Below are 27,570 nucleotides of genomic sequence, written 5' to 3' on the forward strand. Positions count from 1 at the left end.
TGGATAAGAATTATGGCATATGATAAGGGGAATTTGGTTAATTGGCAATAACAGTGATACAAAGAAGCTTGAGTTTAAAAAAAAAATTGATTATTAAGACACTTTTCGATTCACAACCGAAATATAGTAAATACTTTGGTTGAGAAACTTGGAAAGAATTCATTTCGCAAAAACCCTAAATACTGGGAAATAATTCATTGAGCTATGAAATAGTTCATTGTGTGGATGTTACGCATTCTAATAACATGTGCATGTTTTGCATGCCTTCAGTAACAGATGATATCAGACTTGTGAGTTCCAGAAACCTTTGCTAATAGGAAAATAGGATTGTAGATTATGTTTTCAGAAGCACAAATCACAATTCCAACAGTCCTTTTTGAAGTCATTTTCACTTGGATTCTCCTAGTTCAAATACTGCCATCAATTCATTTACATAATTGTGACACTACCAGCAATCAATGGCAGTATGGCACCCAAGGGTTTGATTAACACACATAATTTCCAAGTTTTTTTTTTGTTGTTTTTGTTTTCGATTACATGTAATTTCCCCCTTAGTACAAAATTTTAGTTTAATGATGGTCAGAACTGTTTGAGTGCTCAAAATTGTTTGGAGACATTGTTTTCGTTCTCTATTATTAAGGTATAACTACAAATCTCTTTCTTATTAAGGGAATAGTCATATCACATAGGAAGAAACATACAATATTACACCATACTGGATTCGAGAACCATCACATGGAACATGTAAACGTATAACTGATTTGAAGATGTGGAAAACCAAAGATACAGACCTAATTGCGAAAAATCAGTACAACAAAAGCAAATGCACCAACTATGGGTTTGCTCTTTTGGATTAAAATCATTAGATTGTATCAAGTTCTCCGGTGAAAGAGATGAAGCAAATCCCTGATCTGTCCAGGAGAGAAGATTCTTGAGGTAGGATGTGGATCCTACGAGGAACAAATTGGCATGATAATAGTCTTCTCCAGGGTCCCCTCATACCTTTAGAAAATTGACACACCTATAGTGGGGGATGTACATATGACTGTTGTCACGATTCTGCCAAGAACGAATATGAAGGCTATGAATATTAGTATATTACTCTTTCAGATGCACGCCTACTCTTAATTTAGAAATTTAAGTGATTCTTCTATTCACTATATAGAGTATATTGGTTAGGATGATGATGTACTGCAATGTTCTGATAATTGCATACTAAGATTTGGCACCACCAAAGTCCTATCAATGATCAAGACCAGAATGTAATTTGCCAAAAAGTAGCACAAGAATAGACAATCGATAATAATAATGACGAATGACAACTCTGATTAAAAGATAAGCCAAGAAAGACACAACTGTTGCTTTTTTGAATCCTCAACGGTTGAAATCCCACTGCTATCTTTAGCTCATTATTCTGTGCATCATACCCACGATTTGATAATATCATCATATCCACAAAACTGGAAAAAGATGAGTCACTAGGATTGATGTAATAGAAATAAAGAATCCACGATGTATATGTAAGGAGTCACTAAATTCAGAAGACAAACATGCTACCTCAGCTAGCATTTCGCAATGTCAATATCAGCCCCAAAAAACAAAAGCTCACAAAGCTAAAGAACTAGAGCCCGTCACTGAAATCAGGTACTTCTTCGAATCTGTCAATGAGTTAGAACTGGGGCTTTATTCACCTTCCAACAACCTCAGAGTCAATCTGGTTAGAAAACACTGCCAGGCGGAGGGCTGAAGGGCCGAAGCAAGATGGTGTATATACTGACTGGACTCTATGTACAGTAGAGAAATGTATCGTTTAAAATTCACATACAATCCTGAACGTGGTGATTAATGGCATCAAATGTAATTAAAAACATAAAATTTACAAAGACAGCAGTGAAAACTGTTCTTCCTGGATTCACATCACGATACACTTCTCCTTGGGCTTTTCAGGTCTTGAAGATGAGGACATTGAAGAAGTTCTGACATTACTTCTTGTCCCCTGCAAGTTTTGAATTGTTGCTCTTAGATTTATATTGCAAAACCGAACGAAAAATCCAAGTAAAACAAACACCCATGATTTATAGCAGTCCATTCAAGGCAGAGAAAACATACTGATTACTGAACAATACAAAATGGCCAACGGTACTAGTCAGAATGGTAATGTGAAAGTGGGTGGGCTGGTACCCTAGGTTTCTCCAGACCAGACAAGCAAATTATTTAGCTAGCCAAAGTTTAGGCCACTGAGAACTGTGCATTTTTAGAAAGTAAAAACTTTGACGTCCAAGAAGAGAAGGGCCTTGAGAAGTATTCTGCCTTCTATTTACACCAAAAAACTGGAACAGGAAATCAGAGTCCATACAACTCCCTAACATAAAACTCTCATCAAACCCATTATTAACAGATAGTACCACAAGTGCTAGCAGAAAGTAGTTTGAAAGTTCTCGTAATCAAAGAAATTAGGTCGAAAAGCAGATGATTATACCTGGGGACCTGTAACCATCCTTGAATTGCCGCTAATAGATGGTTGCTGCACATTTGATCGTTGCTGTTGTTGTGGTGGTTGGTGTTCAAACTCCTGTTGTTGAAGAGCAATTGCCAATTGCAGATCAGAACTGCAACAATACAGTTTAACAATATTAGTACCTCTGGACACTCGGTAACCATAATTTTAATTTGTAAGACGCCAAGTGATTTGAGAGAGAGAATTCTTTAAATATATTAGCAAATTGTTTTTCAATTCATATATGTGGACATGACTTAAACTAAAACTAAATATAAGAAGGTTATTCAAATTATTTTCTTGGTGCTTTATATGATCAAAAGAAAGATAAGCCTCTTTCAAACAAAAGAAAGATAAGCCTGCAACATGTGATATAAGCAACACAGGGTAATCAAGCATTTAATTACTGAGCAATATTGCTACGTATTTGGAACTAAAGAATTGAAAATAATTACTTCATATCAAAGCCTGCTGAAGCGGCAGTATCAATGCTCGCAAGGTAGTCCTGAAGCACGTGATATCAAATTAGTATCTTGGAAGCACTTATAAACAGGTCTGGACATTATGAATAAGAGCAATGCATACCGCAGTGCTGGTAACAGCATTATTTTCATCCCAATTTTCATCTGATTGGTTCTCAACTTTAAATTCTTTGAAGTTGCCAGTCATGAACAATGTATCGCCATTCACCTGGAAAAGCATAGGAAATTAAAATTATGATACTGGCAGAAAAGAAAAAAGTAAAAACATGCACCAAAACAATATGCATACAAGCACTTTGACCATCAAGGCACCCACTATGATAAGAACATCTCTCCTAATTTGACACAGCTACACCACCAAAATCTGTAACCTAATTATGCCTCCATACTTTAAGCTCCTAATAATAATTTTCTACGTTTTATAAATAAAAATTAATTAAAAATCCGTTGAATCCTCATCTTGCTGAATGTGATTAGTAGGGGGTGGCCGCCAAGGTTGCATCTTCATAATCTAACACCAACTGATGTAACAAGTAAACCACGCCCACCCACCTAATCAATATTGTGTTGGGTTGTGTTGATAATCAGCTTTTAATTTGAGCTTTATATAGATTGGGTTCCAATTTGGACAGGAGATCAAAATAATGCATTAATATCTCTATCTGATATCCATCACAAAGCAAAACATAAATTACTGAGTTTACCTCATTAAGCTTTTCCCACACCAGATCATGCTGATTAAGGTAACCCTGATCAGTAGCCAGAAGATAAAGTTCTCCATTCATCTGCACAGTGAAACAGGATGGTAAATACTTTGTACAGAGGGTGAAGGACTAGATAGAATAATTTACTTTTATTTTCTTAGGAAAAATGAAATATAGGAGTTTCAATGAACTTTTCACCAAAAAAAAGTTTTCTTGGCAATATTAATAGTTAATATCCAAAACCAACCTTAAACATGGTACTGAAGTGGTTATTTCGGAAGAAAACACAAAGCTCCCGTTCTTTAAGGCCATCTTGTAAGCAGAAAAGGCTGTATAAATAATCATACAGATTAATTGGGTACACACTATAGATTCACAAAAAGTAAAGATATTAAAAAATAGATAAATAACAAATTGCCAAACAGTGAACCAACATACCCAAAGAAAGTCAATTGACTAGCATTGTTCTTCAAAAAAGTCCTGATCAGTTCCCCTAAATTAAATTGGCAATTTGGATCGAAAGACAATATAAATTAGTATATCAAACTCATTAAAAGAATAAATGAGTTACCCAGATGAACTTGAAGAAAGATGAATAAATAATCATCTTTCACTTCTCATGTAGTACAAAACTCACCTTCTTGTGGAGTGATCTCATCCTTTGACCTTGAATCTAACATCCCTTCATCTGCTTGCTTTGCAAGCACTACCTCACCTTCATAAACAGGCTCTCTTTCTTCAAAAACTGTTGTGCCTGAATCCAAAATATGTTCCTCTCCTTCATAGATGGGCTCACTGCCTTCACCACTTGATGTCAAAGCTTCCGATTCATCAAGTCCCAGCATTCTACCACTAGATGAATCCAAACCCACATTTGAAGCATATAAGCAAGGGGTCTCTGTCAAATTGCTCCCATTCTGCTCATTCAATTCTACAATTCCATCGGCAAAAGTTGGATGTTTGACCTGATCCTCATCCATAGATTCAGTAATTCTCTCAGGAATTATAGAAACTGCACCTTCAATGTGGTCTGATTCCTTCCCAGTGCTTTCTGCAACCAGATCCTTAGGAGCATCTTCTGTTTTCACAGAAGTTGGCTGCTCATTATTGTTCACTTCAGTGGTTTCCAACTGGGACAAATATGCTGTTTCCCCTGGAGTACTTTCAAAGGATATCATATCGCTACTCTCATTTCTGGAGGCAGTGTAATCTGGTACAGGCAGTTTTGACTGATGAGAATTCCTGCAGTCAGCGTCATGTTTTTCAAAATTATCTACAGATCCTAAAGGCATAGCCTTCTCAAGATGACTGCCTTCATCTGAACCAACTAACAGAGGCGGTGTGTTGATGCTTGCTGCAAACGGGTCAACTCCTGAAGTGGGAAGCTCTGCTTCAGCCTGAGACATCTGTAAAGCCATTAAAAGCTCTGCTTCCTCTTCAATGTCTCCTTTCCTTATTTTTGCTTCATCAGAAGCTGAACGCGGAGACTCATCAAAAGATCTAGTTTTAGAAAGGCTTGGGGATGGTACACCAAGTGTTGCAGTTGTCGCAGCAACAAAATCAACAGAATCTTCTTGAGGAGTATTCTTCCCTTCGCATTCACTCTCCATAGTTTGTGTTTCCAGTGCAACAAGCTCCCCCATCAGAGTATTATAGGATTTCGACCCAATTGCATTAGCAGTATCAGAATCCTGGTATATATAGGGAGCAAACAAATTACTAAACTAAAGGCCATTAAGTAAAAAATCCATCAATCAGAACAATACAATTCTATATATAATTTACAAAGAAAAAGAAACAGGTAAAATAGGTGATAGGAGGTAAAGGCTAGTCATTGACAACATGAACATAATTTTCTAACATAAAGAAACTTGGTTATGAAAAATGCAAATTAAAACATCAAGGAACTTGAGTTACAATCTCAAATCACAAACAAGATGCCCCAGAAAAATCTATGATATGTAATGACACACCTACAAAAAAAAAAGCATTTAAAAGTGTCAATGTTGTCTATACACTGCAAAAGTTCTGAGAGATTAAAAATCATCCAATCAGGCATGCACATTTTGCTTGATTAATATATTTAATTTAAATAAACAATTAAACAGTAAATGCGTATGCTTCAAGCTTCAAAGAACCTTGAGTCGGCTTATTAAATTTATGTCTGATTCAAGATAGTTAGAAAAATTTCAGAATCAACCCTTCCTCATGCAGGGTTATTGTAATATACTTGCTAGTTTCAGCGATTTGCTTTCTTATTCAACTATAATAATACTTTATTTCACATTTTGATGGTTACAAAACATATAATTCTCTCCCTAGTGGATCTCCAAAATTATTTCACGCAGGGGCTAATTCACATGAGAGATAACAAGTGGAAAACCTAGAATGTGTTCAAATCCTTGTGTTCAACCTCAAGATTGCAGTAAGAAAAAATGTTTTACTCATGCCAAGTAAGATTTGAGAACTGCAACAACATACCTGGGAATCAACAATCCAGCCATGATATAGTGGGATGTCTAATAGATCAAATATTGCACATTCTGGAGTAAATTCAAAATCACTTATCCTGCAAGCGTTAAGTAAATTTCAATGAGAAGTCACAAATATCATCTCAGCAAACTACAGGTAAAAAATAAATAGAGAAAACCTTCTGAATTTTATGTTCACATCAATTCCAGTAGCAAGTCTAGGGAGTAAATCAATAGCATCGGCAATGTTCTGTTGTTGGTTTTCTACATAGCCCGCATCTTTATTCTACAGAATGACAAGAATGTTATTAGTTTCAATTTACAATGACTAGACAAGAAAAGTACAAAAATGGTTATGAAAGTAAATTACAATTTATTACATCAATATTACTGTTAGAATCAATCAATCTTTCAGCAACAAGTGAGAGTAACTTTTCTTGAGAGACTTCTGTAGTGTCTGCACTCAAATTCAGGTTGTTTCTCAGTGAGAGAACATTACCTGCAAGAAACCAAAATATAAACTGAAATTAGTAGGCATGCACACTCCTGGAACAAAACAATGATAAATGCATGCATAACTATTGATATGTGCACATTACAGCATCTTTCATGTTCAACTTTACAAGCAACTGAGCAAGGACATATACCACATAATATAAAAGCATAAATGGAATTCCGAAACCTAAGTTCCTATTACAGTTTATCACATGGACCAGTCAATTGAATTTGGCCCAACGAATTCAAACATATTGATCTTTCTTAGAAACCAAAAATATGACAAAAACTTAAACGTAAAAACTGTGACGTTTATCTCATCAGATACCTTTTTGTTTTCTCCTCAATAACCTAACGAAATAGTCTCTCAACCCAAACTGAGCTAAATACCGACTTGAAACAAACAGAACAACTAAAGGAATCCTCCTTATCTAACCAGTTTATAACCTAAACTAACGAAACCACGAATCAGCCTAACCAACATATAAGCTTAGCATCTAAACACCAGAGATTAGCAATGCACATTCAAGTGATTCGACAAGGGGATGAGACTTTTACTTATATGATCTCCTTCAGTTTGTCTCAATAACCAGCACAATTAACCATCATAAAACCCTAAGAACAGGTCAGCAGCTAAAAACAGAACCATTCGGTCTCAAATTGAAAGCAAAACAGATTAATCGAAGCAATCAACTATCCATTTCAGCACCAGAATCAAATTAAAACGAATAAAAAGAAGAACAGAGATTCATACAAGTGGTCAAGTCAGGTTTCACATCCAAGAAACCTCTAAACCTAATCAAACTCACCGCAAAGGTAATCAAAACTCGAATCGAATCCACTAACGAATCGAATCCCTGACTACGTTTCCGTTCGCGGCAATCAAAACAATCAGGAAATCAAGAAAACGAAAGCCTAAGAGATTGAGAGAGAGAGAGAGAGAAAGAGAGGAAATTACAGATGGCGAGGAGCGGGCAGGGACCGTTGTCGTTCTGGAGGACGATAGGGGCGGTGCGGCCTAAGAATTGGATGAGCTTGGTCTTGTGGAGACAGTCCTTCACTGACTGTGGCTGCTGCTGCGGTGGTTCTTGGCTCGCCTGCGGTGGCTCCTCCGATGACGACGAAGCCATGGCTCTGCTCTGTGAAATTTGATCACTGCCAAAACCTTAGGAGCTTTTTTTCTGGAAGAAAAAGAGAGAGGGGTTCTGCAAAGTTTGGTTTTATATATTAGTTTGACGGAAACGCCAGAGTACCTTGAGACCCAACAACGAAAACTACCCTAAATTTTAATTAAATTTATGAGCTATGTGTTTAGTGTGAATTTTATTAAAATGAGCTCATATTTTAAGGTTGGTCATACGAATTTGATTCCTAAAAAAATTATAGTTACAAAAGATTAGGTTAGCAACTGTAATAATGAATTCTGGATGCGAATATGACATTGTTTATGCGTTTACTGGCTTGTGATTCACATGCACGGTCGTTGGAGTAAATAAGCATCTCAAAGTTCTCAACTCTCGTTTTATGAATTTATATGATATAGCAGCACGACATTTATATACTTTTTGTCAAACGAATTCAAAATAGAACTTGAGAATTAGATTTTATCGGTAAACTATGTAATATATGAGTAAATTAAACTGCTCATGAAGATGAGAAACTAAACCGTTGATGATGTGATGTTGTTATTCAACTAAATTATTATTAAATTTTAATTTTTTTCCTTCTTTGTTACAGTAAATCATGTTTCACTTGTTAGTAGAAGATTTTTCTTTAAAAAATTAATGAAATGGTAACTTTCACAAAATTTTATTGTGATTGTGTCCTTACCGAATAGAGATTCTATTCATATCTCTAAAAACATATTTAGACTGATAATTAAACCTCAAAGTTATTTTGATAAAAAGCTAAAATGCTATTTAGATGCTCATAGTCCAATAAAATCAATAAAAATCTATTTTTACGATAAAAATTTATTCAATTGATTAAAATCTATTGTAATTATATCAATCTCTCAAGCTTGAACAGAATCACAGTACAATTAGCAAATACAATTTAGCTATAATTCATAACAACAAATTCATTCAAATTGGCAAATCACAATCATTTAGAAAAATAAAAGAGTTAACAAAAATAAACGTCTAGAAAGTGTGAACAATATTTTTGCTAGGATGCATCTGAATTATTGAAAATAATAATATCATAGTTTAGCTAGATGTAAGCAGAGTCTGTTTGAAATTATTATTATAAGAAAAAAATTGAGAAATCAGAACTATGGTGTTGAAATATATTTTTTTTATATTTATCTATATTGTTAATTTTGCATCAGTTGATAATATCAACACTAAGTTGGAAAAAAAATGGTGATTTTGGTGTTGTTTTAAAAGGTATAAATAGAAGCTCCAAAATTTCTATTGCTTAATAGTGTGTGGAATATAACTATTAACTTGAGCAAAAATGCAGAATTAAATTTCTACCAGTACTTTGTGTGCTGTGAATCCATAATGTCAACGTGGGACTTATAATCTTACTTTCCGGGCCTCTCAACGGAAATAATGGTCAAAGACCAAAACTACCACTTAAGGTCGATCTAGGAGAAAGGTGATATCGTAACCGCTGCGCATCTCACCACAAGAACAATCCCGCGAACATCTAAAAGGATTAGTTAGAAAAGCTAAATTACAAATAAGTGAACAGTTCGAGACTAATATTCGAGTAAGAATATGGGAAACCATGTTTAAAAAAACAAATGATCTAAAACTCCGAAAAAAACGCATAAAACCCATATTTCTATACAATAGTAGACCAAAGCATACGTCTCCACAGAGCTTGACATGAACGTAACACCCAACAATGAACATTTTTCACCTAGCAGACTAGCTGAACAACATCGATCTAGCAAGGTATATATGCCAAACATACAACTTTCCAAGAATTCAGCCCGACACATGAGAAAGAGGAAGAAGAATGGAGAGACCTATAAATTGAGGCGTAGAACCCATCCTTCTCCTATAGAGGTTTGACCGATACAATCGTTGTAGACGACCCAGCCAACGCGAGTTCAATATGATCTTTCCATTGGGAGTGCCATGATGGTGAGTTGTTAGAGAGGTCGCAAACTTGATTTAAAACCAAAAGCGCACTTTCAAGTGAAATTGCAACACACTGACGCTGATGCCGCCTCATACCAGCACCAATAGTTATTATCCAACGCCAAAAGGACTCGTGCTTGTTGAGTTGTGTACCGACGTTGGTCGCCTCCATTCGACTTCACTCTTTAGAGCACCATTCAAGCATGTATATGAAATATCAAATTAATATTTCATCAACTCAATAAAATCATTATATTTCGCTAATTGACAACATTGTTTTGATAATTAAAACTACAATTTTTGTAAACCAAACTAAGCTTAAGTATCACATAATAATATAAAAAATATATCGTCTTCTCTATCAAACCCTAGCCGCTACGGTTTTTTTGCCAACTCAACCAAATCCTCTTAGATTATCTGCTATGGTAGATCAAATCTCCTCCACTGCTCGTTCTTCTACACACGGTGGCTCCTCCGCTCGGTCTTCAAAATCGTCGCGAGTTGTGCTAGGGTCACGAGGATAAGCTGCCTTGTCACGCCCTGGTCTCAACGGTTGGCGGGTTCTTACAGCACTGAACGGTGGTCACGATGAGGGACTTGATATTACAATGCGGAATGTAAGTAAAACCAAAAACAATTTTCTTCAAGGTTATTCACTCTAGGCTCATCTAATATATTCCTGACTCGACAAATTCTACACTTCTCTGCAAAAACGTTTATAAATGGGTGTGTAATGTAATATGCTAGCAAAACCATGTCATTTTACGTACGCTACAATATTATATACGCACAGTTCACAACAATGCGCTACATCACACAATATGTTCTTATTGGTTATCCTTCAATTTATTGATCCACACGAGACATCTAATGATCTCTTGCCTTATACCTCCGTGTGTCACATCCTTACTTCAGCATATCTCAATCAAAAAGTTCACATGTTCCATGTCTAGTCAAATAATGGATCCGACACCATACTATATATATATATATATGTAATCCAATATATTTCACAAATCGACATGTTTCACTGTAAAATAGAGAGATGTTTCACAATTATGGAATATGCTTTTGCACTAATTTAATAGCATATAAGAATATTTGAAACACATTACAGAAAACCACTCACTTCAAAAATATGAATCGTCACTCAGACCATAAATCGAGACACATAAATGAGCATTCAAGCAATCGCCGATGGATCTAACCCAAATCTCTAGGATATAAATAGTATGTCGATACAAATTTGCAACCACTCGCGGATTGCAATTTGGAATTACGACTAAAAAATTATGATTTGCGTGTTACAGAAGAATGTAATACGCATTGAATAGAGAGAAGTATCATCTTTATTCATTGATAAGGAGGCATTATATATAGGCATTACATTGAGTATCATGTACATTTAGGGATTATATATTCTTCATTAACTAGACTAACATATACTAACTATGACAAGATACACCGGAAGACTACGGAGAGTAATTCTCCTACAACACTTCCCCTTATATCGCGATTCTAATGTGTCATGGTGCATAAATGTTGCCTCGGTAAAAACCTTGCCAAGCAAAACAAAAACCTCTTAGGTAAAATAAAAACTTGGTCGAATGGAAAAAGAGCACAACACACCAACTACAATTGAAGATAACATGTGGTATAGACTCCCCCTGAAGTCTACAAAACAACTCCCCCTAATCAGTAACTCAATCTCGGAGTTTAGATAGATAACGTATACGAACGCTCTTCACATTCTTCAAAAGTAACAAAGGGTCAATGATTTGAATATTAAATCTCGCCAAACATTCTTAAATCAAACATGTACACTTATCCGCACATGGATAAAAGAAATAGAATTGCATAACAACTCAAAACAAGAGTTTGCAATGAAAAACAGATTCACGTGTGGTATGACCTTCACGCACTTAAACATTCATAACTTCTTCTATGCAATAGGTCTGGATGAACTGTATAAATTTCTGGACAGTAGACACCTGTGGTTTTCCAGTGATATATGGCTCACAACCTAGTTCATTCTAAGTTGATCACAAAGCTCCGTCGAAGTTGACTCAACTGCAGTTTCCTGACAGATCTGTCATATTTTACTAAAATAACTATAACTTACTCAATATACGAGATATGGTCAAATGGTTGGTGTCTCTAGAAAGTAGACACATAGAGCTTTCCAATTGTATCAAATTCACCATTTTCTAACAAGCGAGTTGCCCTATAGGTCCCGTGGAAGTTGTCTTATGAATCTGGGCAGATTCTGATATCGCTTCATTAAAGTATCTTTTGTGTTGAGATATAGGATTTGATGTCATAACGTGCTGTGATCAAGCATTGACATATGTGTGGGCGCACTCAGCCATCATCTTGGCCTTACGAGTTTAAACCGAAATGAGATGTCGAGTCATGTATATTACAACAAGTACATGCATACACATATCGTATTTAAATGTGGAGAGTTTCATCTCTTAAGACTTATCATCGCTCATACGGCGGAAACACATCTTTTATGACTTCGACTGATTCATGGAATACTTGTAGGCATTGGTTTAACGTCCCTATTGCCTTTAGCCAACCGATGAATAACTTCATCAATAACAGTCATCACTTTCGAGTTTCGAGACATAGTATTTTCAAGATATTTTCATCCTAAGTACAGTTGCATGCAATATTGCATATCTCCAGATAGTTATGGGTAAATTACTTACACGTAACGAGGGTCCTAGCTATAAGTTTTAACTGCTTATGTCACGACTCCAAAATTTCGAGTATGAAACTCAAATTTCGAAGTCATGAAAAACTCTAAAACAATCTCAATAAATCGAAATCATTTTAATATCACAGTGGATCATTTCTGAGTTCAAAATACAACTCAGTCAAACCGATTATTACAAACCAAATTTGTAATTCGACATTATAACAAATGGAAATGTATAAATCCTCACACAATCCTCACAAAAATCCACACAAAATCCTCACCACAAGTTGAAAATAAATGACTTCAAGTCCTCTGAGTGGTCCGTCAAGTTCTGCTAATCCACACCTGCGGAATTATCTCATACACCATCGAATAGGTGCACCGGGATTGTAAACACAAACCTGGTAAGCTTTACAGCTCGTATGAGTAAAAACGACAAATACAACTCGCATAAAAGTATATATGAAAATCCACAAAATGTCAATTATAAATGCACTCATGTCTCATTAGACGACCCATCTGGTTGTCTAATAATGTGAAAATATACATGCTCATGAGAAGTTGAGTAACCTCTCTGTTTACCCAAATGCATTTATAATACGGGTACTTATGAGCGATGGTACACCTCTGTTACCTCTCATGTAGTACGCCGCCGACATTGGACAACCACATGTTATCCAATATAAAAAATATGGGTACTCATAAGCCGATAACCCATATGTTACCTCTTATGCAGTACCCCGGTAGACAGACTAGAGTTCTAACTGTATTGTAACTTTCGCCCGGCCAAAGGCTAGGTTCCGACATGCCAACACGTCCGAAGACAAAAACGTTTTAACAAACTCCATGTTAAAACCACATACAATAATCATCGCATTATATTGTACAAATCGAATCAACATGCTCAATACATAAATCTCATCACCAAAATAACTTATTCGCAATGAAATCATGACATTATATAATATAGCAAACTATATATATGTACTTATTTACCATTTATACAAATACACATTCCACTATATCATATACTTGTCATATTTCATCATTTAAAATATAGCATAATCCCGAATCTCCGCAAAGTTAGATTCGTAAATTTGAGATTTTACTCACCTTATAATCTCGTGCGTAATTCCACGATTCCGAAAGTAAATCATTTACTTAAATTATCGATCACCTTGAAAAGATAAGAAAAGAAATTAGAATCGGTACGTAAACCTTAAATGTCGAAACAGTAATAATATTTTTTACTATTCAGCAATTTCTGGTTTTACGAAATTATTGTTCACGTATTACTATACAAATACATAGTAAATACATATTTATGTACGAGTACATACTATTTACGTATTTCTGTACGTACGCATACTATTCAAATGTAAATATTGTCTCAGTAAATAATACTTACCGATTTACCCTTCTGAAATTACATTTACATTTACTGAATGTAATTTACATTTACATTTACTGAATGTAATTTACATTTACATTTACCGTATGTAAAATAAATTCACATTTACCGTACGTAAATCACTTTTACATTTAACGCACGTAAAAATAAATTTTACCAATTTACTGTTTCAAAAATACTATTCACGCGCCACCTCCGGCGACCGCGCGTGGCGCTCACGCGCCACTCACTGTGGCAGCACGTGGGGCCCACACGCCGACCCTAAGACCGACGCGTAGCACGCCACCGCCGCAACAAAACTCACCCATTTTCTCCCCTCTTCTTTCCCACGGCCTCACGCCGCCTCTTACCTCCTCCACGCACCCACACGCGCCGCCTAAGGAGGCGGTAACCTCCCCTCCTCCTCCACCTCCGATCTCCCACCAAAACACCACAAATTAACCCAAAATTTCAACAACAACATCGCAGTAACCAATCTAGGCTAACCTCACCTCGATTCAAGTTTGAGAACCACCAGAGATGGGCTTGACTGCGACGGAGGAAAAACGCAGAAGTTGGCGATCTCGTGCGGCTTCACGGCGGCGCGAGAGGGTGCATCGACCTCGGGGTCGACTGCGGGGGGCGGCGCGACGTTTCCTAGGTCGGCGGTGAGAGTCACGGACGATCGGTGAAGGAGATCGCCTGCGAGGTTTCGAGAGTGAAGGAGAGAGAGCGATCGGGGAGAGAGAGAGGTGAGGGAGGAGGGGTGAGACGAGAGAGAGAAAGAGGGGTTTCTAAAAATGGAAACCTTAATCTGAAAAAATGTCATTTTTATACTCATTTCTAAAATCGGAAACTAACTTCTGACATTAATAACTTTCACGTCCGACGTCTGATTCAAACGCGTCATGCGTCCACGAACTCGTATCGACGAGCTCTACAACTTTCGCAAAGGAAGTTTTTACAAATGAGCGACGGAATGAAAGTCAATTCTCACGTCGCGAAAATGTAACGTTTTTCTAAATCGAAGTTCCGATAACGTTTCCGTTTTCGATTTCCAACGCCGCAAAGCGACACAAACACGTTTAATGAATTTTCACAAACTTTATAAATTTAGAAATAATCCAATAATCATTCCGAAAAAATCGGGTTATTACAGCTTAATTGTCGCTCGTGCTTATCCATTCATGCAGAATGAACATGGGGTTACAGGGATGTCCAATCCCGACTATGCAATAAAAAGTCTTTAAAGTGAATTCTTATGTATTGTCAGGGTGGTGGGCCCTCAGTTTTGAGCCAGGAGCTTCGGAAAGCATCATTTTGGCTCTTAGTTCATTTAGAGTCCATCACACTTCATTTTACTATCCCTACCTTAATCAAGTTATCGCACTCTGTGGTTTGGAGGCACTTGAATTAGATGAAAACTAATCCATTCATGATCTTTATCTACATCTCTTTAACTTAGTCCCAACAGAGATGATCTGTGACCACAAGCTGCAAATTCAGTTATTTTGAAACCACCTAACTGACAAGGTATTATGAGAACAAGCCGTCTCATATTTGATTCCAGGGCGTTTTGCTAGTGAGTTTACGCCATAAATTGAGTCTAAACTCTTCTCTTTCTCACTACGCCTAACAAAGGTACAACCGATAGGATTTACATTTGCGGTGTTAGCATTATCTGACCAATAACCTATCTCTTTGTTAAAACTGGATCCTATGGCTTTCCAAGAGGCTGTGGCGGCGACATGGGTCGATCATCACCATCAATTCCTACCGGATAGCATTTTCCATGTAGGCCAATCTACAATGTTGGAATTTTACTTCAACAGAGTATGTATAGTTCGACATCAAACACATTCAACATCGTCATTCTTCGAGATCTCTTATTTGGATTAGTATTGACATTGAGGTGTCTCCCAATGAAAACCATCATCCAAGATAACAGACGAGTGAGTATCATTGATCATAGATCAAGTTGTGTCATAACTCGCATTCAGCAAGTATATCGAACCAAGTGGTCTCAATATACTTTCGTAAGAGCCACGACCTAGTGACACCATCTACCACATCTGTGGAGTCACCACGTCACCAACAAAGGGTGACTACATGTCCATTTATTGGACATCGATCCTTACATGCATAGTTGCATCATGTATCTATAATCTCGTCACTTCCATTTGTAGGACTATTAGGAACATAATGAGGCACAACGGGACAAATAACGACAAAACCAAGTCGTTGAACTTGAACAAACTTGTTCTTCTCTCCCCCTAATGACGGGGAGACTGGCTCATCAAAAATGACTAAATGAGATCGTCTGTTAAGGTCTTTATATAAGCGGACATAGGTGGAAGTTCATGTCTTATTCAAAGACAAAATTCAACATCAAATAACTCATCATTATGCGCTTGTGGAGGCACAATTTGACACATAAAATATGTGGACGATAAACCGTTAACATAATCCGTTCAAAAACATGCATATTGTTAGATTTGAAACACTAACATGCGAATAGTTACAACCGTAATGTCAATGATAGTGGTATAAATGGATACTGTAAAACAAGAAACGCTACTAGCCGTAGCTTATGGTTCAAATTGTTGGTTCGTTGGAAGCCTAGGCACATTAAAAACGAATACCGAACCTCTATTTTACACTTCCTTGAATGGTTCACTGACTTTCCGAACCCTAAATGCTACGAAATTTTTGGAGTAAGTAAACATTGGTGTTAGGAATCCAATTCCACCAGCCTCACTGTCGGAACATGTCGAAAAGGTACTGAACCGGCCGAAATACTAGCCGGAGGTCAGTGACCACTTGTGTCGAGCGGTTCACCATGTTCTAGGTCTCTAAATTGGCTCAAATTTTGTGATTAGGTAGCCTTTGATGTTAGGAATCAGTGGTTGTAAGTAGCACCTCAATATCCCACCTGAAAGTAGGTGACCGGTCCAAACAATGACAAGTCCGCATCTGTAAGTCCTGAAAATTTTAGGCTTTTTCAACTTTTGTCATTGTTTTGCGTGCTCCAACATCTAAGTGTTATGTTTTGAGTTTAACCATGATATATGTATCACCACAATATATTTTATCCTCAAAGTGAATCATAATAAGCTAATTTTGGCTTTCATCTTATGTCTCATTCTCTTTAGCGTAGGAAGGTGTATCATGTATGTCACTCCTAAATTTTGCTAAAGAATATGCTTTGTGATTGAGCATAGTCAATGAAGGATCATAGAGGGGGATTATGCACATGATAATGCATGATTACATCTCCATTACATTAGAGGAATTTTATTGATCTGTATAACATCTTTGCTCAAAAGAATAGCTTAAACGAGTCATCGATTCATTATTCCGAATCAACGGGGGTGCGGGAGAAGGCTGCAACGTTTGAGTATCTCGGGGGCGGGGGGGGGGGGGGATTAGAAGCTAGGTCACCGGCGCGCGATCTGCTGGTCGGAGAAGACAATGGTGCCCAGAGGGAATTTCTTCGTGCCCGAGAATGAAAACGAAAATTTATTTATTTTTCCTTTTTTTTCATCTTCTGCAAATATATTTTCGGCAGAAGGAAAATTGTCTACATCTTCCGTCGAATTTTTTCATGACATAATGAATTATTTTCAAAAAATAGGGTTCTAGGCCTAGGGACATATAGATATAATTACATGCTGATAACGTGTTACATTTTTTTGTAATACGCATTGAATAGTGAGAAATGTCATCTTTATTCATTGATAAGGAGACCTTATATATATGCATTACATTAAATATCATATAGATTCAGGGATTATATATCATTTTTTAACTAGACTAACATATATTAATTAAGACAAAATACACTTGAATATTACGGAGAATAATTTTCCTACAAATTGCGGAACTTTTATCTCAAATTAATAAAATAAACAAAACTGAGGACAAAAAATAGAGAAAATGAAAATACACGGAGAGAAGCCCATTGGTCCTATTTATAAGGTTCCCTCTGTAATGTGTCGCTTAATGGTTGGCTCTAAGATGCCACATGTCGCCATAGGAACACACCACACTACAATGCCACAAAGTGACAGATGCCCACGTGACAATGCTGATTATGATGTCATCAGCATGACATAAGCAGCATGACATCAGCGTCAGCTGGTCCCTTACACCTGCCGTGTCCCACCTTTTGGACCAATAGGAGCGCGCCACGTCATCACATACCCTATCTTCTTAATTAACTTCGGAAAATCACTAAAATTAGCTAAGGACTCCAAAAACTTCACCGAAAATTATGACGAGTTCGTGACGACCTATATTTTATATTTTTTAAAAATTTGACATACTCAAAAAATGGGGATATTACAAATTGCGGCCCTGAATCGACATTTCTACCTTGTCGGACGTATGTTAAGTCCAAAGTCGAAGTTTTAATTTATGGCCTTAAATGTACTATTTTGACTATTTAGAGGATTCGTCGAGGCTTGGCCATCCATGACACCGTCGAACGCTTTCTCTTTCAATTTTGACAATGTTGCAGAACATTTTGTTGGTGTTGAACAAATTGGGAGCTTATCTCCAATGGAGGAGGTTCCTATGTTTGAGATGGTGGTATAGGTTGTGATTCATGGTCTTCCGGCCAATTAAGATACAAGGAAGTCATGCATTGTATCGGTGATTCGTTGGTAATGGTTGTACATTTGGATTATTCTACTTTAGGAAGAGGACCAACAGATCAAACTCTGATTTGATCTGCGTGTTCGGATCCGCACTTGGATATTGTTTGAAGCTTCAAAATTTGTGAAGCTTGAGTTGTCTTTGGTTTTTTAGAAATCAAGGGTTTTTGTAAAGCTTATGGCTGGTTTTAGCACGAAGCCTCGAGTTGTGACGAGTTTCTTGTTCACGAGCGTAAGGATTTGCTACAAGGGCATTCTGTTAATTTGTCTAGTTTATCTTTAACTTCAATGACCCCTATGGCCAATCAATTTCTGGTTGAGAAGGTGAATTCGGAGCCCTTACCCGACATGGGTGCGAAGGGGGTAGCTATGGAAGTGAATGGGCTACGAAAGCAGGTGTAGGTTGAGGGTATTCCAATTTTAGACGCTGAGACACCGTGTGGTACAATGGTGATTGCTCTAGCCCTGGTGGCTCCATCAATCTAGCCGGCATGCAAAGAAAGTCACTCTAATAATTTCAATGCAACACAGATCCAGCTAGGAATTGTGGGGCCCACTACATTCAAATCAGTGGTCCTCCTTTGGTGAATCACATGAAGAGATTAACCACATCTGAACTCCGTCACCCATGAAAGAAGTAGAAGTCATCATGGGTTGGGCGGGGGTTGGCCTTACCCTAATTTTAGAGATTAGTGTAGGGTCGGGCCAGGTTTGACTTTGGTCAACCAATTTTATGGCCGGTAGGGTTGGGCTGAGGCTTTAATATACAAACTCTTACCTGTTCTAAATGCCCATTCTGATAGGGTTAAAAGGGCGGGTCGGTCCAGCCCTCTAGGTAGAGCTAAATATGGCAAACAAAAAAAGAGCCGAGCATGGCCTTATTTTGTTTGATAAAAAAATATTTAATATGATTTTTACCTCATAATTTAGTTTATATTGGTTTAAACATGTAATACAAGATTTTTTTATTTATATATTTAAATTTCCCATATATATTGACAATAAATTCAACTATCTACTACTTTATAAATGTAAGTTTAATTGCCTATATTTATATATTAACTCCCTAAATCACTTAAAATCAATTATTGTTTCTCACAACAAAAAGACACAGAAGAAATAAAGCTTATAAAATCAAATACAATACATGATAAGGTGTATTGTATATAAAATATGAGAAATATATTTAAAAGCTTGATTATTAAAAGGCCCAAAAAAAGCTGAATAGGACGGGCTTTTAGGGCCGAGTCGGGCTTGACCCTATAGGCTCAATAGGACCGGGCCGGAGGGTAGGACTTGGTTTCATTTGCTCGACTCTTACCCTACTCTATTCTAAAAAGGCTCATGCCGGCCCGCCCTTATGGAGAATATATATTCAATCCAATGCTCTTACGGTTGTACAGAATATGTTGATTGTGGTGCAACACAAAAATGGAAAGTTATTGGTGTCACCTAAGGCTAACTGTAAACTTGGTCTGCCTAAGGGTACTACGTAGGGGTGGCACTTCTGAATCGAAAAAATCGAAAACCGAGCAGAAAAAACCAGCCAAAGTCGAAAAAAACCGAACCGAACACTAATCGAACCGAATCAATTGGTTTGGTTTTCGGTTTGGGCACATAAGAAACCGAACCTAACCGAAAAACTGAACTATTCATAAAATAATGTCGTTTTACGATCTTACCGAATATTTGATTTAATTAATGTGATTTTACGTTTTATATCATATATAATTATATGTTTCTCTTTTGTAATGTTATATATGTATATATATGTAGGCCCATATATGTATGTTTCAAATAAGTTTGCTAAAACAAATATATATATATATATAAGCGGATGTGTAATTACTAAATCCGCCTCAATATAATATAAGAATAAATATTTTTAAATATATATATATATATAAGAATATATATGGAAATATATATACACATATAAATATATTTATATACATAGTTATATACATATATGCATCTATAAAATTTCAAGATGTCGTGTAATTAAAGGATTGAGAGTGGTATTGTTGGCATAGGCTGTGGGAAACCGGGTGTACTAAACCGGGTATGATCACCACATCAACATTAGCGCCGTCTGTGGGAAACCGCAACAAAAAGTCAACAAAAAAAAACCACATGCAACACTTAGCCAAACAATTACACTTCGATATGGGCACTATCAATCCCTCCCCCTCCACTCCGGCAGACATTCACATCGAAGACATCACAGACCTTAGCCTCAACCACCCCTACCTTCTGCCAACGACCCTATCATCCTCACACCTACACCCGAAACAGTCGTTAGCACTAACGCGAGAATGGAAAACATGGCCCGAGATTTAGCCAAATGCCAGCAGCGCGAGGCACTTGAACGCGAGAAGGCAGCAGCTCTGCAGGGCGAGCTCGACAAGATGCGCGCACAGCTCGAGCGGGGGAAGCGCAGTCATTTACATGGCGAGTAAAACCGCGAGGGCAGCGCGCAAACGAAAGGACGAGAACAAGTTCACTTGAGCATCAGCTTCACTCCCTCCGAACTCGCCAAGAAGCGGCCACCATCACCACGGCGTATTCGCAACCGTGAGGAAGGGAGCACGAGTGTCACCTCCCGCTCCAGACCCCACACAACTGCGAGTCTGCCACGCTAGCTCTGATCTTGCAGCGACTAACCGCAATAGAACAACGGGATGCCAATCCACGATGCCAACCAATGTTCGCAGCCAGGCCGGGCCCATTCACTACGCGAATAATGAACACCGTGCGCCCTTCTCAATCCAAGAGCCCAAAAATTACGCCATACACAGACGAAGGCGATCCATTCCGGCACATTAATAACTTCAAGAAAGTCACTGCCAGTAGAGAGTTCGACGACGCCACCTTGTGCCACATGTTCAGCGAAACACTAGATGGGGATGCCATGAATTGGTTCTTCGAACAACCGGCGAACTCTATAGATTCTTTCGCGCAGTTGACCACATCATTTCTTAATCGGTTCATCCTCATGGCCGGGGCCGCCCACATAACGGATGGCTTATTTCAAGTAAAGCAATAAAGCAGGGAAACGTTGGGCGCCTTCGTCATGCGATGGCAAACAGCAGCATCCAAATGTCGGAACCTGAACAAAACACTCGCCTTGTCCGCTTTTAAGGAAGGACTACGGTCAGAGAACTTCTTATTCCATATCAATGTAAACCCTTGAATGCGCGGCGCCACATATGACGATATCATGACTGAAGCAGTACGATACGCTCAGGCAGAATACGTCACATACGGGGAAAAGCGGACCCCAGTACCATCAGACAAAACCACTGCGCCGCAGACATCTGTACACACAATCCCCCTCCAGCGTGTGTTCTTTCCTAACACAGAAGACCATAGCAAAGGCAGGAAAAGACAGTGGAATCAAACCAATCACCGTGACGCGCGCAACAACGATCGGCACAGAGGCCGGGACCAGAACATGAGACTTGGCAATGAACGTCGCGACAACAGAGACCCTCGCCAAGTTAACGCGATGGGACGCCGTAGTGACCACACACCGCCTAGGGAAGAGACCTTGGAAGACTTTTTCCACAAGCATCAGGGGACGCTTAGGAAACCAGCAAGACCACTACGCCCTCAAACCGAAGCAGAAACTGGTAAGTGGTGCAGATTTCATGAAAATGGAAGCCATAACACGAATGATTGCCGCACCCTCCGCATATTAAGAGCCAATGGCGACACGGGAGTTCGCCCGACGCAACAAAAGATACAACAGAACGTGGTGGCCGTAGTTGAGAACCTGCGCCGCATCAACGTCATAGAGGGAGGAGCCCCGATGACAAACATGTCTAACCGAGCAAAAAAGTGCTTTAACCGCAGAAATCACTCAATGCAGGTGTACGCCATCACGGGGGGAAACGCTAAGCGACAGAAGGAAGGGTTGAAGCCGATCACCTTCACTGAGGAAGAGGAAATTGGCATATCCTTACCCAATGACGACGCTTTCCTCATCGACGCAGTCTTGGGCGGACAATGGGATGTAGGGAAGATGATGATCGACACGGGATCCGCAGTCAACGTTCTATTTAAGGGTTGCTACGAAAAGATGAAGCGTAGTGGCAAGAAGTTAGTACAGGACCACGAACCGCTAATCAGCTTCTCTGGCGACGTAACCCAACCCCTAGGCTCGGATTACATGGCAGTACACATTGGGACCGCACCGTGCACGGTTTGCGTCGAAGCCGAGTTCATCATAGTCGGCGCCTTCAGTTCCTACAACTGAATCATCGGCCGGCCTACACTTAACCGGATGCGAACTTTTATCGCTGGACACATGATGCTCATAAAATTCCCAACTCCGCACGGAACAGGACATGTCCGGGGTTCACAATCCATAGCAAAAGATTGACAAACACGCGCGATTCGACAGACGCGCAACCGACACAAAATCTTGGCAGTACATGCCACAGTAAACTTGACCGACAAGGTCGTCGACGCACGAGACCAAAACACCGGCAAACCCTGAATCTTCATTGAAGAGCATTACGCCATACCCGCACCATCCGGAGCGCAAGATCAAAGTCAGCGCAACTCTTAGTCCAACTGTGGAGAGAGACTTAACAAGTTTCTTGAGCGACAACATGGAAGTCTTTGCATGGTCCTATGAAGACATGCCCGGCATCTCGCCTGACATCATCATGCATGAACTGCACATCAAACCTTCCGCACACCTAATTAAACAAAATCCTCGAAGCTTCGACGACGAAAAAAGCACGGCAATACGCCAGGAGGTTGACAAGTTGAAAGGCATGAAGTTCGTCCGGGAAGTGCAGTACCCTGAATGGATCTCCAACTGCGTTATGGTCCGTAAAGCCAATGGTAAATGGCGAATGTGTGTGGATTACAAGAACGTAAACAAAGCATGCCCAAAATACAGTTTCCCCCTACCGCGAATCGACCAGCTAATCGACGCAACGGCAGGTCATGAGTTGCTAAGCATGATGGACGCCTACTCCGGTTACAATCAGATACGCATGAACCCGGCGGATCAGGAAGCTACAACCTTCGTTACTGACAGAGGCCTGTACTGTTATAACGTCATGCCATTCGGATTAAAAAATGCGGGGGCTACGTATGTGCGTTGCGTCACACAAATGTTTGACCAACACATCGGTCGGGAAATTGAGGTATACGTCGATGACATGCTGGCCAAGAGCATTAAAGGCCGAAGACCACGTAGCCAACCTCCGAACCATCTTCAATGTGCTCAAAAAATACAAGATACGATTGAACCCGGAGAAATGTTTTTTCGGCGTAACAACAAGTAAGTTTCTCGGCTACATCGTCAGTCAACGTGGCATAGAGGCAAATCCTGAAAAGATACAAGCCATCCTGGATATGGCGCAGCCAGTACTCAAGAAGGACGTAGAAGCCCTCCAAGGCAGACTCGTAGCACTATCTCGATTTATATCAAGACTGACTAACAAGTGCGTACCATTCTTCAAACTGTTAAGACGCTCCAAGAGCAAACTGATCGAATGGACACCGGACTACCAAGAAGCCTTTCAGGGATTAAAAGACTACCTTGCCGCAGTACCATTACTGTCGACCCCACAGCCAGGAGAACCGATGTACCTTTACCTCGCAGTATCCGCAACCGCAGTCAGCAGTGCCTTAGTTTGCCATGATGAAACTAAAGGATTGCCAGTTTTCTACGCAGGCAGGGCCATGAACGGCCCAAAGACGAGATATCCAACACTGGAACAATTAGCCCTCGCGCTCATCGTAGCAGCCAGGCGACTGGGCCACTACTTCCAAGCTCATAGCATCCACGTACTTACAAACCAGCCTCTCAAACAAGTACTACAGAATCCAGATCATTCCGGGCGACTCAGCAAGTGGGCTATCGAGCTGACAGAATTCGACATCGAATACAAGCCACGACCCGCCATAAAAGAACAAGCCGTAGTCGATTTTATTGCAGAAATGATCCCCCGAGATACGACGGAAGTGGTACCATATGATGTCATCAACCCCATCAAGATTTCGCCATGGAACTTGCATGTAGATAGCTCCAGCTGCGCCAAATCTAGCGGAGCGGGGATCATCTTGAGCGGACCGGGGGGACTCGAACTCGAGTATGCTTTAAAATTCAACTTTGATGCCTCCAACAATGTAGCAGAGTACGAAGCACTGATTGCAGGACTACAGTTGGCCCTCAGCACGGGTGCCACAAGCATCAATGTGTATAGTCACTCTCAGCTCGTAGTCAATCAAATCATCGGGTCCTTCACTGCCAAAGATGAGCAATTAGCAGCCTACCTGGCGTACGCCACAACGCTGTTAAAGCGATTTGAATTCTATCATATCAATCAAATACCAAGGGCCAATAACGCAAGGGCGGATTCCTTAGCAAGACTCGCCACGGCGCAGCCACACCAATGCCACAAGGATACCAGGGTCGAAGTTCTCCACCATCCTTCCATCTACCAGACCTTGCAACAGGTATGCCAGGTAGAGCGCGACCAAGCCTTATGGATGGATGAGATAATAGCATTCAAGCATAACGGCAGGCTACCCGAAGACGAGACTATGGCAAAGCAACTAAGGAGGCGAGCGGTAAGGTATTATCTGCGGTATAACACGCTCTATCGCCAAGGTCTGCTGAATGCCGAACTTAGATGCGTCACAGCCAAAGAAGGCAAGCAAATCTTGAACGAAATCCACAACGGTGATTGTGGCAACCATTACGGCAGCCATGCATTGGCTGCAAAGACACTCCGCACAAGATATTATTGGCCCACACTAGCCTCCGATGCACAGGAGCTCGCCAGATCTTGCCACAAATGTCAAATTCATGGACCCATACCACGCCTACCCTCAGAACCGCTATCTTACATAGTCAGCCCGTGGATCAACTGCCTTTGGGGAATAGACCTAATTGGCCCGCTTCCCGTCGGGAAATGCCAATTCAAGTGGGTCATTGTGTGCATCGATTATCATTCCAAATGGATTAAGACTGCACCCTTGACGGCCATTACAACCGAGAAGGTCCAAAACTTCCTGCAACGCAACATCTTCTACCGCCACGGTACGCCGGAGTCTATCATCACAGATAACGGCACACAATTCAATAACGATCACCTCATCACATGGTGCAAGGCAAGAGGGACTAAGCTCAAATTCGCATCCGTAGCACATCCCAAAACCAATGGGCAAGTAGACGCCCGCTAACAAGTTGATCAAAGGCCTCCTTAGGAAAAGCTGGATGAAGCCAAAAGACTTTGGCCCGAAAAACTCGACGAAGTGTTATGGGCAATCCGTACCACACCAACAGAAGCCACGGGCGAAACTCCTTTTTGTCTAATGTACGGCACGGAAGCAGTCCTTCCCATCGAAGTAATTCAGCCAACACAACGAGTTTCGCTTTTCGACCCCGACACCAATTCGGAAAATATGCAAATTGATAAAGATCTCTTGGAAGAGAAGTGCATCGCAGCGCACCGTCATAACATTCAGAACAAACGGCGCGTAGCACGCTTCTACAACTCCAGAGTCAAGAGTAGGACACTCCAATTAGGCGACTGGGTCCTAAAAAAGGTACTTAGTCATTTCCGCGGATGATTTGAAGGCAGCCACTGCGCTGGATGCAGCCTCATTCCGCTACGCGGGTTTTTTCAACTTCGCTTCCTCGCTCATCCGCCTTACGAGCTCCTCAGCCTCTGCAAGAGCAGATTGTGCCGCATCTCTCTCCGCGGCCATCTCCTGGGCAAGCGACTCGGCCACCACCCGACAGGCAACCTCCTGCCGAAGGTCCTCCTGGAGGTTCGCCGCATTTTCCAACTTGGCCTTAGCATTGGCCAAGTCGTTCTCTAGCAGTAAGACCCTTGTCGCGTGACTGCTGTCCCGTTCAACCACTTCGGCGAGATGGCGTTGCGCCTCCAGAGCATCCCGCTCCGCGTCGAGCAGGTTGAACACCATATTTATTTGCCGTTCTCATCGCAGCTAGACCGAGTGGACTCCGCAGGTCCAAACCAGACCCTTTAGGCCGCCTCAACTCTCCGAGCCCGGCGTGCTGGCTGAGTAAAACCAACTTCTCCAGCTCCGGAGCCCCCAGCTGGCTCAAAAGACTATGGTCCAACGCGGACAGATCCTCGAAGACCCGAGATTCTATAAAGGTGAAAGGCGCCACATGCGTAGTCCTCTGTCTCTTAGGAGGCGGAGCTTCTACCATCACATCTTCCACATCTTCGGCCCACTCCTTCTGCAGATCCACGACTTGCGGGGAATCCTCGACCCGCTTCGCCGAGGCATTCATCTTTTTCGTGGATGTCGCCACCTTCTTGAATATAATGCGTCACAACATCGTTACCGCTAGTCCTTCAGTATCCGGCGTTACGTCGGGATCTTTCTGCTGCAGAAATCTTGCGTAGCAGATGCGCTCCGATTTCTCAAAATTCCTGTTCACCGAGAGCATCGTAGCTGCACACATAACATCAGATTAATACGCCATAAACAAAGAATAGAATACTGAAGAGCGTAGCACTTTTACTTACGATGGCGACGTAGTAATCCTTGCTCAAACAAGAGTTACGAGTTCGTCAATACCTTCAAATCGTGGACTAAGTCCTCACCTTGGCACCTCCAAAGGTATGTCACACGATTTACTCGATCAACTTCTCGCTCCGACAACACCAACCTCCTTCCAGCTACGCAACAAAAAAAAGGTAGCGTCAACAAACAGTTATTCCGTAGCAACAAAATTTAGTAAAGCATCGAACCCTACAATTAATGGCTTGAAACTGCGAGGGAATACGCCTCTTTGGGAGATACTCTACCCCGTTAATGCGCCTATATTCCCATCCCCTCTCTACTATGAAGCTGTTTGTTCTCCAGTTCGCCTCCGAGGTGGGCCAGTTCTCTAAAACCTGGTATTCACTGCGCTCATCCCGCCTCACAAATCGCGCGGACCCTCCATTACCATTGCGCTGGTTATAATCCACCTTGAAGAAATGGAGCACTTCCGCCGCAGTAGGAGCCGAACACCCTGAGAGGTAGAAGAGTGAGCAGAGACCGAGAAGGACTCGCCACATGTTGTAGCTGAC

The 27,570-nt window shown here is 40.3% G+C and overlaps 2 protein-coding genes across 2 annotated transcripts; one reads left to right on the plus strand and one right to left on the minus strand.

The window, feature by feature from the left end:
* Positions 1-1,515: 1,515 nt before the first annotated feature.
* Positions 1,516-7,866, minus strand: LOC126793571 (uncharacterized). Its single transcript, XM_050520131.1, has 12 exons — positions 7,608-7,866; positions 6,535-6,653; positions 6,334-6,440; positions 6,165-6,252; positions 4,321-5,374; positions 4,122-4,176; positions 3,931-4,012; positions 3,684-3,764; positions 3,083-3,187; positions 2,953-3,002; positions 2,480-2,609; positions 1,516-1,996 (listed from the first exon to the last, which is right to left on the minus strand). The coding sequence occupies exons 1-12, from the start codon at positions 7,777-7,779 to the stop codon at positions 1,913-1,915; spliced, it is 2,127 nt and encodes a 708-aa protein (XP_050376088.1). The 5' UTR covers positions 7,780-7,866; the 3' UTR covers positions 1,516-1,912.
* A 15,796-nt stretch (positions 7,867-23,662) lies between these two features.
* Positions 23,663-25,699, plus strand: LOC126795441 (uncharacterized). The gene has a single exon (XM_050522281.1). It carries the CDS (start codon positions 23,663-23,665, stop codon positions 25,697-25,699), a length of 2,037 nt encoding a protein of 678 aa, XP_050378238.1.
* The last annotated feature ends 1,871 nt before the right edge of the window (positions 25,700-27,570 follow it).

This window comes from Argentina anserina, chromosome 5 (genome assembly GCF_933775445.1).
Source record: "Argentina anserina chromosome 5, drPotAnse1.1, whole genome shotgun sequence".
In the NCBI taxonomy this organism is placed as follows: Eukaryota; Viridiplantae; Streptophyta; class Magnoliopsida; order Rosales; family Rosaceae; genus Argentina; species Argentina anserina.

Bases quoted from the DNA above. Each gene is read 5' to 3' on its own strand.
- LOC126793571 (XM_050520131.1), bottom strand. From the start codon at position 7,779: ATGGCTTCGTCGTCATCGGAGGAGCCACCGCAGGCGAGCCAAGAACCA. The intron at 6,654-7,607 runs GTAATTTCCTCT...GGTTTCTTGCAG, and splicing joins CTGCCCGCTCCTCGCCATCT to GTAATGTTCTCTCACTGAGA. The intron at 6,441-6,534 runs GTAATAAATTGT...GTCATTCTGTAG, and splicing joins ATTCTAACAGTAATATTGAT to AATAAAGATGCGGGCTATGT.
- LOC126795441 (XM_050522281.1), top strand. From the start codon at position 23,663: ATGACATGCTGGCCAAGAGCATTAAAGGCCGAAGACCACGTAGCCAAC.